This window comes from Macaca nemestrina, chromosome 8 (assembly GCF_043159975.1).
Source record: "Macaca nemestrina isolate mMacNem1 chromosome 8, mMacNem.hap1, whole genome shotgun sequence".
In the NCBI taxonomy this organism is placed as follows: Eukaryota; Metazoa; Chordata; class Mammalia; order Primates; family Cercopithecidae; genus Macaca; species Macaca nemestrina.
In genome coordinates this window covers 131,030,997-131,043,735 of record NC_092132.1, presented here as the reverse complement: position 1 = coordinate 131,043,735, position 12,739 = coordinate 131,030,997, and the positions used below count along the sequence as shown (strand labels likewise).

Sequence of the window (12,739 nt, the reverse complement as noted above, 5' to 3'; positions counted from 1 at the left end):
GAAATGCAAAATGCTTTATTTTTATAGTTTTCTCATAAATTTTTTATTTGATCAATATTAATTTAACTAAAAATGTTTCTAGATTAGGGATACATAAAAATTTAAGGGGTAGAAATACATACAACTAAACTTAAAAGACACTCACTAAAAAATTACACGGAAATGTACTCTGATAAAATAATGCTGGTATATAGACATAGAGTAGGTTCTCTCTTTAACCTGAAAAGTGAGGTACAGACTTTAGATTTTCTGAGTAATATGCTGGTTCCTAGCTGCCCACACATCAAAGGATAATCAACTTGTTGAGGGCTGCCTGAAGGAGGAGGTGGGGTCTGAATTATTCCATGAAGAATGAGGACTCAAGGGGTCACCATTCTACGTGGTTGGAGACTCTTTTATGAGGATATGCATTTTTCTCACATTAAACTGAACATCCTTTTAAATTTTATTTCTGAAATGGGGATAATAAACTATAAAATTATTATTTATCGATATTCTCTAATAATTTACAAGATAAATTTCCTGGATTGTTTGCATTTGATATTTTACTACTTTAATACATTAGAAAGATGAAATAAAAGTGCTGCATCTCTATTAAGATCAGTGGTCCACTGTTTGAAATCAGTGATCAACTATCAAGACATAAAAAGCCTGATTCAAGGCACTCCCAGTATCTCCCATTCTAAATGCTCCTGACAGAAGCTGCTGTCCATGGAAATGGTGATGACACAGAAAAAAGAGCACCATTGACATAAATTACCTAATAAGGAAGCCAAATCTAAACTTTTACATGTCACACTGGCTTAGAAATTATAGTATCTTTAAAAACTATACATAATTATTATTAGCTCTAAGTTCTGTGGTCACACTCACCAAACAATCTAGATGACTAGAACTATATTTGGCCAGCAATTTTTAAAAATGAAAAATATATGCCAACATATTATAGATTTTCATGAGTTATCTGAAATTACTTTGTCATTAACGATAGAGACCAATGACTACTAAATAGGAAAAAAACTCTCCATAGTTAAGGCCAACCAGCAACCATCTAAGTAGATACTATGAGTAAGGCACTATTAAAATGCTACAGGAGACAAAAAGACATGTCTGTTTGGATGTTTTATCAAGGTGTTAGTCACCCTATGCCAAATGGACAGAAAAGGGAAAAGAAAGTGAAACAAGGAGACCCATCAGGTCCCGGTGTGAGATTTGACTCAGGGCTATGAGGGTGCAGAAAGAGAACGATATGAAAGACGCCGCGGAGAATGACGGGACGCACCCTGGTTACCAGGCAGATATTCTCATTTACATACCCGGTTTTATCTTCATGACCACTGGCTTTCGGTTTTTATCCCTCATTTGCCTGATATCCAACAGATCACGTGGATTGCCATTATGCCTTGGCCAGCAATAGACAAATACTCGAGAGCCACTGCTGCCACAGTCCACCACAATCCCGTAGTTCACACTGGGGTTATTGGTGTCTGTAGCTTCAATGTCGGTAACTCGTGCCAGGTACCTTAGATAGAAACACACGTACGCTTTAATTTAGACAGAGAATATCATCTTATGTCTAACAGAAAAAATGCAACGAACACCAAGTCATAATTTCTAAGCTATGTAGCAGCCTCATTATAACGTTAACACAACTGTCGAATAATTGAAGAGTCGAAAGAAAACAAGTGATAATGATAAAGATCATCTAAATCAGACACACACCTCTTTACAGAAGTTCAAACAAATTCCAAAATGCAAAATTCTACTTCTAAACTGCCAACTCAAAAATCAGCTTAAAATATGTTACAGGAGACGCTTATGCATAAATAATTATTCCAGGGCCTCTTATGATAGGGATTTGGTAGTTAGCAGTTAACTAGCTTCAAATGGTTTAACTGTTCATGCCATGATGTATATGGTACAGAACCTAGTTCCTACAGTTCCTTAAATTCCAACCTAAAGTCAAACGTCGTGAAGTCACGAAATGATTGTTACGGTCTGAATGTTTGTGGACCCCCAAAATTCGTATGCTGGAGACCTAATCACCAATGTGATGCTATTAGGAGGTGGGGTCTCAGGGGGGTGATTAGTTCATGAGGGCAGAAACCTCAGGGAGCCTCCTCGCCCCTTTCCATCATGTGAGGACACAGCAAGAAGACCTCCTCATCTCAGAACAAGGAATCAGGCCCTCACCACACACAAAACCTATGGCACCTTGATCGTGGATTGCCCAACCTCTAGAACAGTGAGAAACAAATTGCTGTTGTTGATAAGCCACCCAGTCTATGGAATTCCGTTCCAGCAGCCTAAAACAGGTAAGACAGAAGGTATGGCTTCTGGTCTAGAAGGCAAATGTTTTTATCCCTTACCTTTGAAATTTCTTGTCTCTGGTTAGTCGCCCATACTTATTTCGGATTATGACAACAGAAAAATATAAAAGTGAAACAGCAGCAGCCAGGACACTAATGACAATAATCTGGCGTAAATTGGTATTCAGAATTCGAGGACACCCTACTGGAGATATGCTAAAATGCCAAGAAGCAGGAAAAAGACAGGAGATGCCAATCCTGAAAGTAGAAAGAAAAAGATTTTAAAGGAATCTGCTCCAATGAAGCTTCCTTCACCTAAAGTGATCCTAAAATAAGATATTTGGCTTGAGCTACCTGAATTTCCCTATCTGTAGGTATCTGTATACTGGCATCTTGCATGTGCTACACAACAGCTACACAACCCATTATCATAAAACCATCTAAATGAGAATTGGCCCTGACGGTTATGACACTTCTGTGTTTTCCCCTTTTCTTGACAGTATCGTGTAGATTTTTTATTTTACCCTGCTTTGTTCCAAAATAAATACAGAATTAGAGACAGCTTACAAGAATAAGTTCAGTAACATAAATCTATAAATTGATCATGAAATAGGGTATGAGGATGATGAGACTAAACGGGAACGTAGTATGGAGAAAGGCATGTTGTAAGGTGGGCCTGCTGCAAATGCGACTGAGCTCACTGCCCATTACATCAGAAATACACAAATAGCTCAGGAGGAGCACATTGGCTTAACACTGAAGTTCAAGGCAAATCTCTCCCAGATGACTCGAGGAATGGGAGAAAACAGCATTTTAACAACACCCCCATAACAAAATCAATAAATGAGTTTTCTATGTCCTGTGCTTTTAGAAATATTCCTACAAGACATTTCTGCAAATAATCAGGAACTTTTCCCCTCAGTTTATGTCAAGAATGAGAGGCTCATTCCAGAAATATGATTTGGTTTTAAAAAAGCTGCACTGCCTTTGGGATAAATTTTATTATTTTACACTTAATTTCTTTATTATTCACCTTGAAGAGTGCTTCATGCATTAAAATACCTCACTGGGTCCTGGAAGAAAAAAGGTATTAAACAGAAGCACAGCACAACTTCACATTTTTCACTTGCAATTTGGATTTTTTTTCCCTCTCCAGATCTGTTTTTGTGTCACCAAGATTTCACGTTTCATGGTGATTAGGCCCATCACTCACCTCCCCATACTGAAAGGTCAGCAACAAGGCAATGCTCTGGGATTCAGTCCTTCTCACAAACAATTATAGAAATAATGCTGGGGTCCTCACGGAGTTAGAGCCCTCCTGTTCCAGGAAGTGAGACAAATCACAAAGATAGCATCATCAAAGAAAACGTCTACGTTCTTTAAGTGTGTGCTTAAATCCAGCCACATATAATCTATACATACATGATCCTCGCACTGAAGCTGTTGGAAGGGTTTATTCTGAGCAACACACTTCTAAGTTAATTTCATACTGTCCAATATAGACCTAAATCAAAAGAGATGATAATCGTCTGGTACTAGTTAGTGCTCTCTAACCAAAAGTGATCCCAAAATATCAGGATATCAAATACGCCATAAATACCTTATGGTACAAGGGAGATTTGGGGTGGAGGTAGGAGACAGGCAGAATAAATTGAATGTGAACCTGAAATGTCCATTCACTTGATAAATGTCTATTAGACTTCCCTTTTTCTTTTTTTTTTTTTTTTGAGACGGAGTCTCGCTCTGTCACCCGGGCTGGAGTGCAGTGGCCGGATCTCTGCTCACCGCAAGCTCTGCCTCCGGGGTTCCCGCCATTCTCCTGCCTCAGCCTCCCGAGTAGCTGGGACTACAGGCGCCCGCCATCTCGCCCGGCTAGTTTTTTGTATTTTTTAGTAGAGACGGGGTTTCACCGTGTTCGCCAGGATGGTCTCGATCTCCTGACCTCGTGATCCACCCGTCTCGGCCTCCCAAAGTGCTGGGATTACAGGCTTGAGCCACCGCGCCCGGCCTAGACTTCCCTTTTATATACAAAGTACTGTGCAAGGCACTGTGTCCCTAGTTAGTTCTCTGACTCCACCATCATCACTCCTCCTCCAGCCTCCAGGCCTCAAACTGCAGAGCAGACAGAGGCCTTCAGCCAGGGCCTCCTTCCAATCTGCTGAAGCCAAAGGACAAGCAGTCTCTATCTTTCCTCGGTCTCACAAAGCTGCCTGAGCTCTCAAGACAGCTGTCTCGTCTGGTCTGCTTCTGAGCTCTGGAGTAACTGCTGCTCAGGATCCTTTAAGTGTTGTTTTCTGCCAACCCCGACTACTCTTATGTTTCCAGGCTCTCTGTCTAGCCTCATTCTCTTCTAATACAATCATTACTGAGGCTTCAATGATCAGGTAACTCAAATTTTTCTTTCTCCACCTCAGGCTTCTCTTCTACGCATCTCAAACAGCCTATGAGCCGTCTCTATCTGAATGTTGCACAGAACCATGAGAAAATTCTAAAACTGCACCCCTAACAACTGCAGTCTTCACCCCTTTTTCTCCTAATCTGCTCTGCCCCTGCAGTCTCAATCTTGATCCCACAGAGCTACACAAATCAGAAACCAGACTCAAGTGTGATCCCTCTTCCTTCATCTTCCAAATGTAATTTCTTTTTTTCCTTTCTTTTTTTTTTGAGATGTTGTCTTGTTCTTGTCACCCAGGCTGGTGGAGTGCAATGGCACCATCTCAGCTCACTGCAACCTCCGCCTCCCGCGTTCGAGCGATTCTCCTGTAATCCTGAGTAGCTGGGATTACAGGTGCCTGCCACCACGCCCAGCTAATTTTTGTATTTTTAGTAGAGATGGGGTTTCGCCATGTGGGCCAGGCTGTTCTCGAACTCCTGACCCTGTGATCCGACCGCCTCAGCCTCCCAAAGTGCTGGGACTACCAGCGTGAGCCACTGCGCCTGGCCCCAAATGTAATTTCTTACCGATTCCTTTAATTTCTTTAACCTCAGCTTATCTAAAATCCCTTTCGTTATCACCTTCTCCTGAGATCAGGCTCTTATCTCTTGCCTGCTCTATCAAAAGAGCAGACTAACTAGTCTTCTATCGGCAGTCTCAACCAGTGGCCCCACAATGCTGCCTCCAACACCCTCCGGCACAGATACTTTCTCGGAAATTGATAGCTCCACACTCCCACCCCTTGCTCAGAACCCTGATCAGATTACTTCTGCACTCAAAATCCACCAAAGACTGCAACCTACAAAGTCGTAGAGGATCTGACACCTGTTAAGGCTCTAACCTCATCGTCTACTCTCTCCTTTAACACTGCATTGCAGTCACACTGATGTGCCGAGCGGTCTTCAAAAATGCCAGGCACTCTCTGGTCTCAGGATCTCTCAACTTGTTGCCCCCCCAACTGCTAGGGAGTAATCTGTATGGCTCACTTTTTCATTCCCGTCAGGTCTTTACCCAAATGTCACCTTCTCAAGGAGGACTTTCCTGGTCACCCGATCAATAACTGTAATGCCTACCCCTTCCCCACCAACTCCCTTCCCTGCTTGATCTTTTCTCCTCAGCATTTATTTATTAAACGCTTATACAGTGCTCATTACGTGCCAGCCCTTGCTCCACACATTGCACAAGTACTAACTTCATCCTCCTAACAACTTACAAGACAGACACTATTATCACAATACTCTATGGATGAGGCAGAGAGGCTAAGTAACTTGTCTAAGGTCACACAGCTCCTGGGAGGGGAGGTGGGATGCAAGCGTGAGAATCGACTCACCCTCGTCGATTATGTATTATGTGTATGTTACACGCATCCTCTAACATAATGCGTGTGTTACGTTTCTCTTTTTTTCTCTTCCTCCCGAATGGGAGCTCCCCCAGGCCCAGGTTTTGGTCTGCTCAGCTGAGTGCTAGTTGCAGCTTTGCAGACCCCAGGAAAGGGCCTGGCAAGAAGTCAAGTTTTAGAGTTCTGGGACCCAAAAGGGTTAAGAACCTCTATACTAGAGTGACCTTTCCAAAACAAACAGGGAATCATACCTCCCCATCCCCCAACTTTTCTCTCTCACTCCTTAGGGTATAAAAGAGATCCCTCATGATCTAGTGCGGTGCTCTCCACTAAGTAGCCACTTGCCACAAGTGGTTATTTAAAGTAATTAAAATTAAATAAAATTAGCCAATTAAAATTAAATAAAAGTAGCCACTTGCCACGTGTGGTTATTAAAAGTTATTAAAATTAAATAAGATTAAAAATTGAGTTCCTCAGTTGTACTAGCCACCTTTGAAGTGCTCAACTGCCACATACAGCTTCTGCATTAGTCAGTCCAGACATAAAGCACTGACATCATCGCAGAAAGCTCTTTGCAAAGTACTGATCTGGGGCCCATCTTCTGTCTCATCCTGACAGACCCCTCCTATGTACCCTAGGCTCCAGCCACACGAAACACAAGCTACAGATCACTGAAATGCCTCTCATTCTTTGGCATTCGCAGAATGAACCTCTCCCTTGGGTCGTCAGTTGCATTACTAAGAATCAGTCCTGACACAAACCAAGCATGAGTCCTGGGTGAGTTTCCCTAATCCTCACATCCCCAGAGTATTTGCTTATCACAGCAGTGGGATAAAGTATTACACTTGTGGTTGGCTTCCTCATTACATGACAAGTCCCACTAGGGCAGGGACAGCCTCTTATTCTTCTGGTTCCCCAGTGACCAGTGCCTGCCACACAAATCATGGGTAACTCTTGCAGGTTTCACAAATGGCTGGAAATGGGAGACACAAAGATGAATTAGATACAGGCCCAGACCTTAAAGAATCTATAATGCAGTGGAGGAAATAAAACATACACACAAAGATATTAGACAGTAAAAAGTATGAATACTGCCTACCTGACAAAGGGAAAAAATCACTTTAGTTCAAGTTTTAATATGGTTTCCATATTGTACCCTGTACCCCAAATTTAGGACAAACAATGTCTGTGATTTAAAAGTTTACACAAAAAGTAAAAAGGAAAAAAAAATCAGTGATCTAGATCTTTAAATGGATTTTAATGTTTTTATAAAATAGTTACACAAGTTTAAAACTTCTATGTGCTTTAAAAAAAAAAAAATTCCCTCCTCGGTACGAATACACACAACTTGGGAAAAGTACTTGCAACGTGCGTGACAAAGAGTAAATAACTTTTACATATCCAAAGTTCTCATAAAGAAATAAGAGACAGACTGAATAGAAAAATAAGCAAAGACAATGTGAGATTATTGAAATGATCTCATTGAAATGGCTGATAAAATAGAATTACCAGTATTCAGATAAATAGAAATAAAAACAGCTATCAGATTGGCAGTCATGAAGGCCTGGTGATACTTGGCTAACAGGGGACGGGGAAGACTGTGAGACTCTGGACAGGCACATCACTAACATTCTGGGGGTACTGGGGTGACACATACAAACATTTACGCGTGCCGACCCTCTGCTCTACCCATCACACTTCCAGAAATTCATCTTTAGGAAGTCATGGGGTAAATTCACTAAAATATCTATAGGATGTTCATCATAGTATTGTGTGTAACAGCAAAACACTGTTACTAATGTCCACTGTGGGGTACATTTATGCAGTGGAATACAATGTGACTATTAAAGGTGATGATACAGATCTATTTATTGACATGAAAAAGATGTTCATGATATATTAACTGAAAAAATGTCACCATGCTTGGGGGGGATAAAATGTTAGGAAAGAAACCAAAATGTTAACAGTGCTTAGTTATTTCTGGGCAATGAGATCAGGTATCATCTTTATTTTCTTCCCTAGTCTTGCCTATATTTTTCAAAGGACATATATTAATTTTATCATCAGAAGAAATAACGATTTTTAACAAGCTACCTTTGACTGATGAAACCTTGTTTCCAGGATCAAATACTTTTCTGAACATACTGAAAAAGCCTATCTTAAAAGCCTATCAGGACACAGGAATTCCAATCCAAACACTAAAAAAAAAAAAAAAAAAAATTCAGTGAGAGCTGTGTGATAGCTGAACTGAGAACCAAAGAAAAGAAAGTTTTAGTTAGCAGCTTCAAGTCACAGTTAAAGGCAAACTGGTCCTTGGGGAAGAAAATCAGGACTACAAAGGTGATATGAGGAGTAACAAACCCAACTCCAAATTTCAAGGAGTTTGCAGATTGCTACAGAGAAAATACTAATACCCAGAAAATAACCAAGCTACTAATTCAAGGCAATGTTAAATTACTCGTATTCTTGTTATAAGAGCTCAGAGAAGAGCACAGCGAAGGCTAGCTTTAGCAGGAAAAGATTTCTGGAGGTGGGCGGTCAATTCTGGATGGGGTGAGAACACACTTCGAAGAGGAAGGTGACCGCGAGAAGGATCACAGCACGCTTAGGAAACTTTGTGTCATCTGAGGTTTGTCTCAGGACTTCTTTTTTTTTTTTTCTTTTGAGATATGTGATGATTTTGATCAAAAGGATAAACAGATATTTTAAGTTACAAAACTTGTGTTTAAAAGCAGAGAAAACAGGACAGCTTATAACTGCTGAAGCACTATAATTTTTACTCAGGACAAAAGTACGACAGATTATTGCCTAAAAGTTAACAATATGGTAATTTGATCTTCAAATGTAAACTCCAATTGTCCTTCTAGTTAAGAATCTTCGCACCAGGGCTCTGGGAGGCAAATTCAGTACCACCACATAAAACTGACATTTTTTTTTTTTTTTGAGACGGAGTCTCGCTCTGTCGCCCCGCTCTGTCGCCCGGGCAGGAGTGCAGTGGCCGGATCTCAGCTCACTGCAAGCTCCGCCTTCCGGGTTTACGCCCTTCTCCTGCCTCAGCCTCCTGAGTAGCTGGGACTACAGGCGCCCGCCACCTCACCCGGCTAGTTTTTTTGTATTTTTTAGTAGAGACGGGGTTTCACCGTGTTAGCCAGGATGGTCTGGATCCCCTGACCTCGTGATCCGCCCGTCTCGGCCTCCCAAAGTGCTGGGATTACAGGCTTGAGTCACCGCGCCTGGCCAAAACTGACATGTTTTAAAAAGGCCTAAATTGTGTTAGACCTATCACCAGAGAGATGCATTAACTCTCATGATTTCAGCTAGGGGGTCCCTGCTTGGCTGATCATTCTTTATTGGAATAAAGCCCATGGTCAGGTGTCAATGTCTTTGTCAGTCTCTCACTGACAGTTCTACAGACAACGACAAAAACAACGCAAATCAATCACAAAGGGAAATGGTTCCACTGGTGAAAAAACGCAAGATGCAAGGAAACAGATGTTAGTGAACTCAAATCACAGGCAAACAAAATCACAGAGAAGTCAGCCTCTGGGAGAGCTCGGCTTCTGAATAAGCAAAGGTACCATAGGGAAGGGTACTTCAGAAAAGAATGATTTGACTATCAAAGCATTCAAGAGAACCTGGAAAAATTAAATTTGCTCTCAACCATTCCAGCAGCGTTTTGCTTTCTGAGAGTGAGAGGCTGATGTGAAGGCTGCTAGGTGGCAGGGTGGCACCATTACTCAGCTGTGACAACAGATACATGAAGACAACTTGATTTATTCTTTAAGAAGAAACGTACGTAGTTGCTATTTACGATCTGTATGTTCTTCAATATTTATCTTAACCATTTCAATTTTATTTGTCAGTATAAAGTCTTAACCTCTTTCTCCCTCTCTATTCATTTGCAAAATTCTGGTTGCCATTTTAGTCTTTTTCTGGTCACTTTTCCTGCATTAACTCTGACTTTCCTCAAGTTCCAGTTCCACATTCCAAGCTCATTGAAGCCCTGTTACCGCAAACTCAGTTAGTCCAAGTCTGGGGCTGAAATCTTCTGATGTAAACTAATACCACCCTCCAAATTCTCCAGGTCTAAGATGGGTATCACCAATCCCCATTGACCTGGATTACCTGGTTCTCAGCTTTGATTCCCACTTCCTGTGTTGACATATTCTATCATTCTCCAAGCCCGTCGATTCTTCCTCAGATATCCCTCATATCTAAGATGACCATAGCAGGCATCACTATCTCAAGACAGATCTCTTGGCGACTCACCCACCTTCTGCCTTCACTGTGCACGCCACATTTTGCACATTTTGCAGGCAACTCTTTGTAAAACAAGGCCTTCAAAATATGACCAGCTAAGAACCTTCTGGAAGCCCAAGGATCAACAATAAGTTTCCTGTGTGGCACCTGAAACCTTTTATCCATCAACTGGTCCACCTTATCTCACCAACCTATCCTCTCATCAGTCCCAGATACCATCTCTCTGCTCTAGTGCGGCAGTTCTCTCTCTTCTCTCCCACACAAGCTGTCCCCATGCCTGCCTCAGGCACTTACTAACAGCACTTCCTCCAAGGTAGCGTGTCCTCCTCTCAACATTACACTTCTTTCAAAGCACAAGTCAACATTTTTCTTTGTCAAGATTTAACCTGTTACACATCCTGAGGTTTTCTCACAATTGGATTCGTCTCTTTATTCATGGGTATTCTATTTTAAGTAAACATGCTAAGTAAATACGTAGAGAATATAAATCCTTACATAAATGTTCATTTTTGTCTCCTTCCTAGACTACACCCTCAAGGGCCTCGGTCACACATTTCCTACTAGAGGAGAAGAATATAAGCCATAGATTCAATATGCAACAACTACAAGAGATAAATCAATGTTAAGGTAAACACAGAAATAAACGACTAAACTATACAAATTAGTATTCCATTTTATAATTCTAATATGTCAAACAGAATTAACAAATCTGATACAAAAACATCAAATATATAACACAAATAATATAACTCTTCTAGGCCTCTCTAAAGCTGGATAATTTGGTATTTTCATCACAAAAAGCAGAAGACAACAGACAGCGCAATGTGAAATTAACCTGGGCTTTGAGTCTCTAATTTAGAATTCTTCCATTACCTGTAGTTTACCTTCTAGCCTGAAAGTTCCTGGATTATAAAGGATCTCTTTGGTTTCCTTCGTGATAAACGTTCTCTGAAAACGCTCTGCACCAGGGTACATCTAACTGGGGTCTGGAGCACCCTAAGGGTTCTGGGACATATTCTAGACCATGAGAGAATTGTCCCTTTAAAAGGGGTCCGCGCATTACTCAAGTTCAGAAACAATGCTGTGTATTATCTCTTTACTGCCCAATGAGCTCCATTTTCCCAAGAAGAAATCTAACATGAAATCTGGCAAAAGCAAAGCAAAGCAAAGCAAACCGAAAACGACAAGACGCGCGAATGTCATTTAAAGCGGCAGGCAGGGCCGGCTAGGTCCCCGGTGCGGCATCCGTGCTGCCCGGCCAAGCTCCGCCCATTCGAGGGGGGGATCCCGAGCGGTCAACCGAGGCGCGCGACCGCCAGATGTCCCCTGCCGGGGGCTGGGGCAGCGCCGGCCGCCACAGCTCACAGGCGCTGGTCCCGGGGCGCCCGGATGTGACCGCGCAGCAGGGGCGGCGGGAAACTGTCCGCGGGGCTAAGAGGGCGGCTGTTGGGGCCTGAGGCAGAGAGGCTCGTCCGCGGCCCGCTCGCCGAGCCGCCGGCCACCGCACTCCAACCCACCCGCCGTTGCCGGCCCCTTCGGCCGCCCGCCCTTCCCTCACTCGCGCCCGGAAGGCGGCCTTACCTGCTTGGCTGGCCGGGGACCCCGGGAGCGGGGGACCACCAACTGGCAGCATCACGGCCAGCCGGCTTCCTGGAGGCCGCGCTCCCTTCCTGGAGCCGCACCCCCACCCGGCACCCGCCGGCGACGCGTCACCGCCTGCGCCAGGAGCGCGCACGCTGGTGGCGGGAGCGCGCACGCCGACGGGCACGTTGAGCGCCGGGAGGGGGAGCCTGATCCGGGATGATTGGCGTCCGAGCGCTGGGTTGTTTCGTGGATCCGCGTGGGCGTGCCTCCGCGCAGTGCGCGAGGAATGTGGAAGTGATGGCACGGAGGCACCCAGTACTGTGGCGTGGTGCTCGTCTGGTTGTCAGCGAGCCGCAGCGTACTTAGGACACCGCAGTTTATCTTTCCTTAGCGCTCCTAACGGTTATGGAAAATAGCGGTTGAAAACCTAGTAAGGACTAGGCGTTGTTGCTCAACTCTTGACATTTACACCTTTGCTGGTAACTCTCCCTGTTTCACAGATGGGGAAACGGAGGCCCACACTTATTCAGTCTCTCTTGAGATCACCTAATTCGTGAGAAGTAGAGCCAGGATTTCATTCTTGCCTGTCAATGGCATATGTTAGAGCCTATGTTGGGGGAGACAGACTGCCCCATCCCTCCCCAACACACGCAATGGTTATGAGAAGAAATAAAGTGAGGACTGTTCCTGAGATTGACCCCATGACCTACACTTAGCTCAAGGCTAAGCTCTCTTAGCTCTCTGGTTTAGCAATAAACTGCTTTGAAGACACAGAACTTTGCACTTGAGAGCTGGAAGAGACCTTGGGAATCC

General features: G+C 43.3%; 1 protein-coding gene across 4 annotated transcripts in view; it reads right to left on the bottom strand.

Annotated features, from left to right (window-relative positions):
- Window positions 1-12,074, bottom strand: part of LOC105482061 (ectonucleoside triphosphate diphosphohydrolase 4) — a 29,308-nt gene extending 17,234 nt beyond the window's left edge. For 2 of the 4 annotated variants that reach the window (XM_071068490.1, XM_071068491.1), the window contains exons 1-3: window positions 3,343-3,477; window positions 2,370-2,567; window positions 1,317-1,522 (exon numbers count right to left, since the gene is read on the bottom strand). In XM_071068490.1, the coding sequence (XP_070924591.1) occupies window positions 1,317-1,522; window positions 2,370-2,567; window positions 3,343-3,359 (421 nt within the window). In that variant the 5' untranslated portion in view covers window positions 3,360-3,477. Of the gene's footprint in view, window positions 1-1,316; window positions 1,523-2,369; window positions 2,568-3,342; window positions 3,478-3,522; window positions 3,628-11,923 lie in introns of those variants that run through there. The other 2 variants (XM_011741930.2, XM_071068492.1) reach the window with 2 other exon arrangements.
- Between the last annotated feature and the right edge of the window lie 665 nt (window positions 12,075-12,739).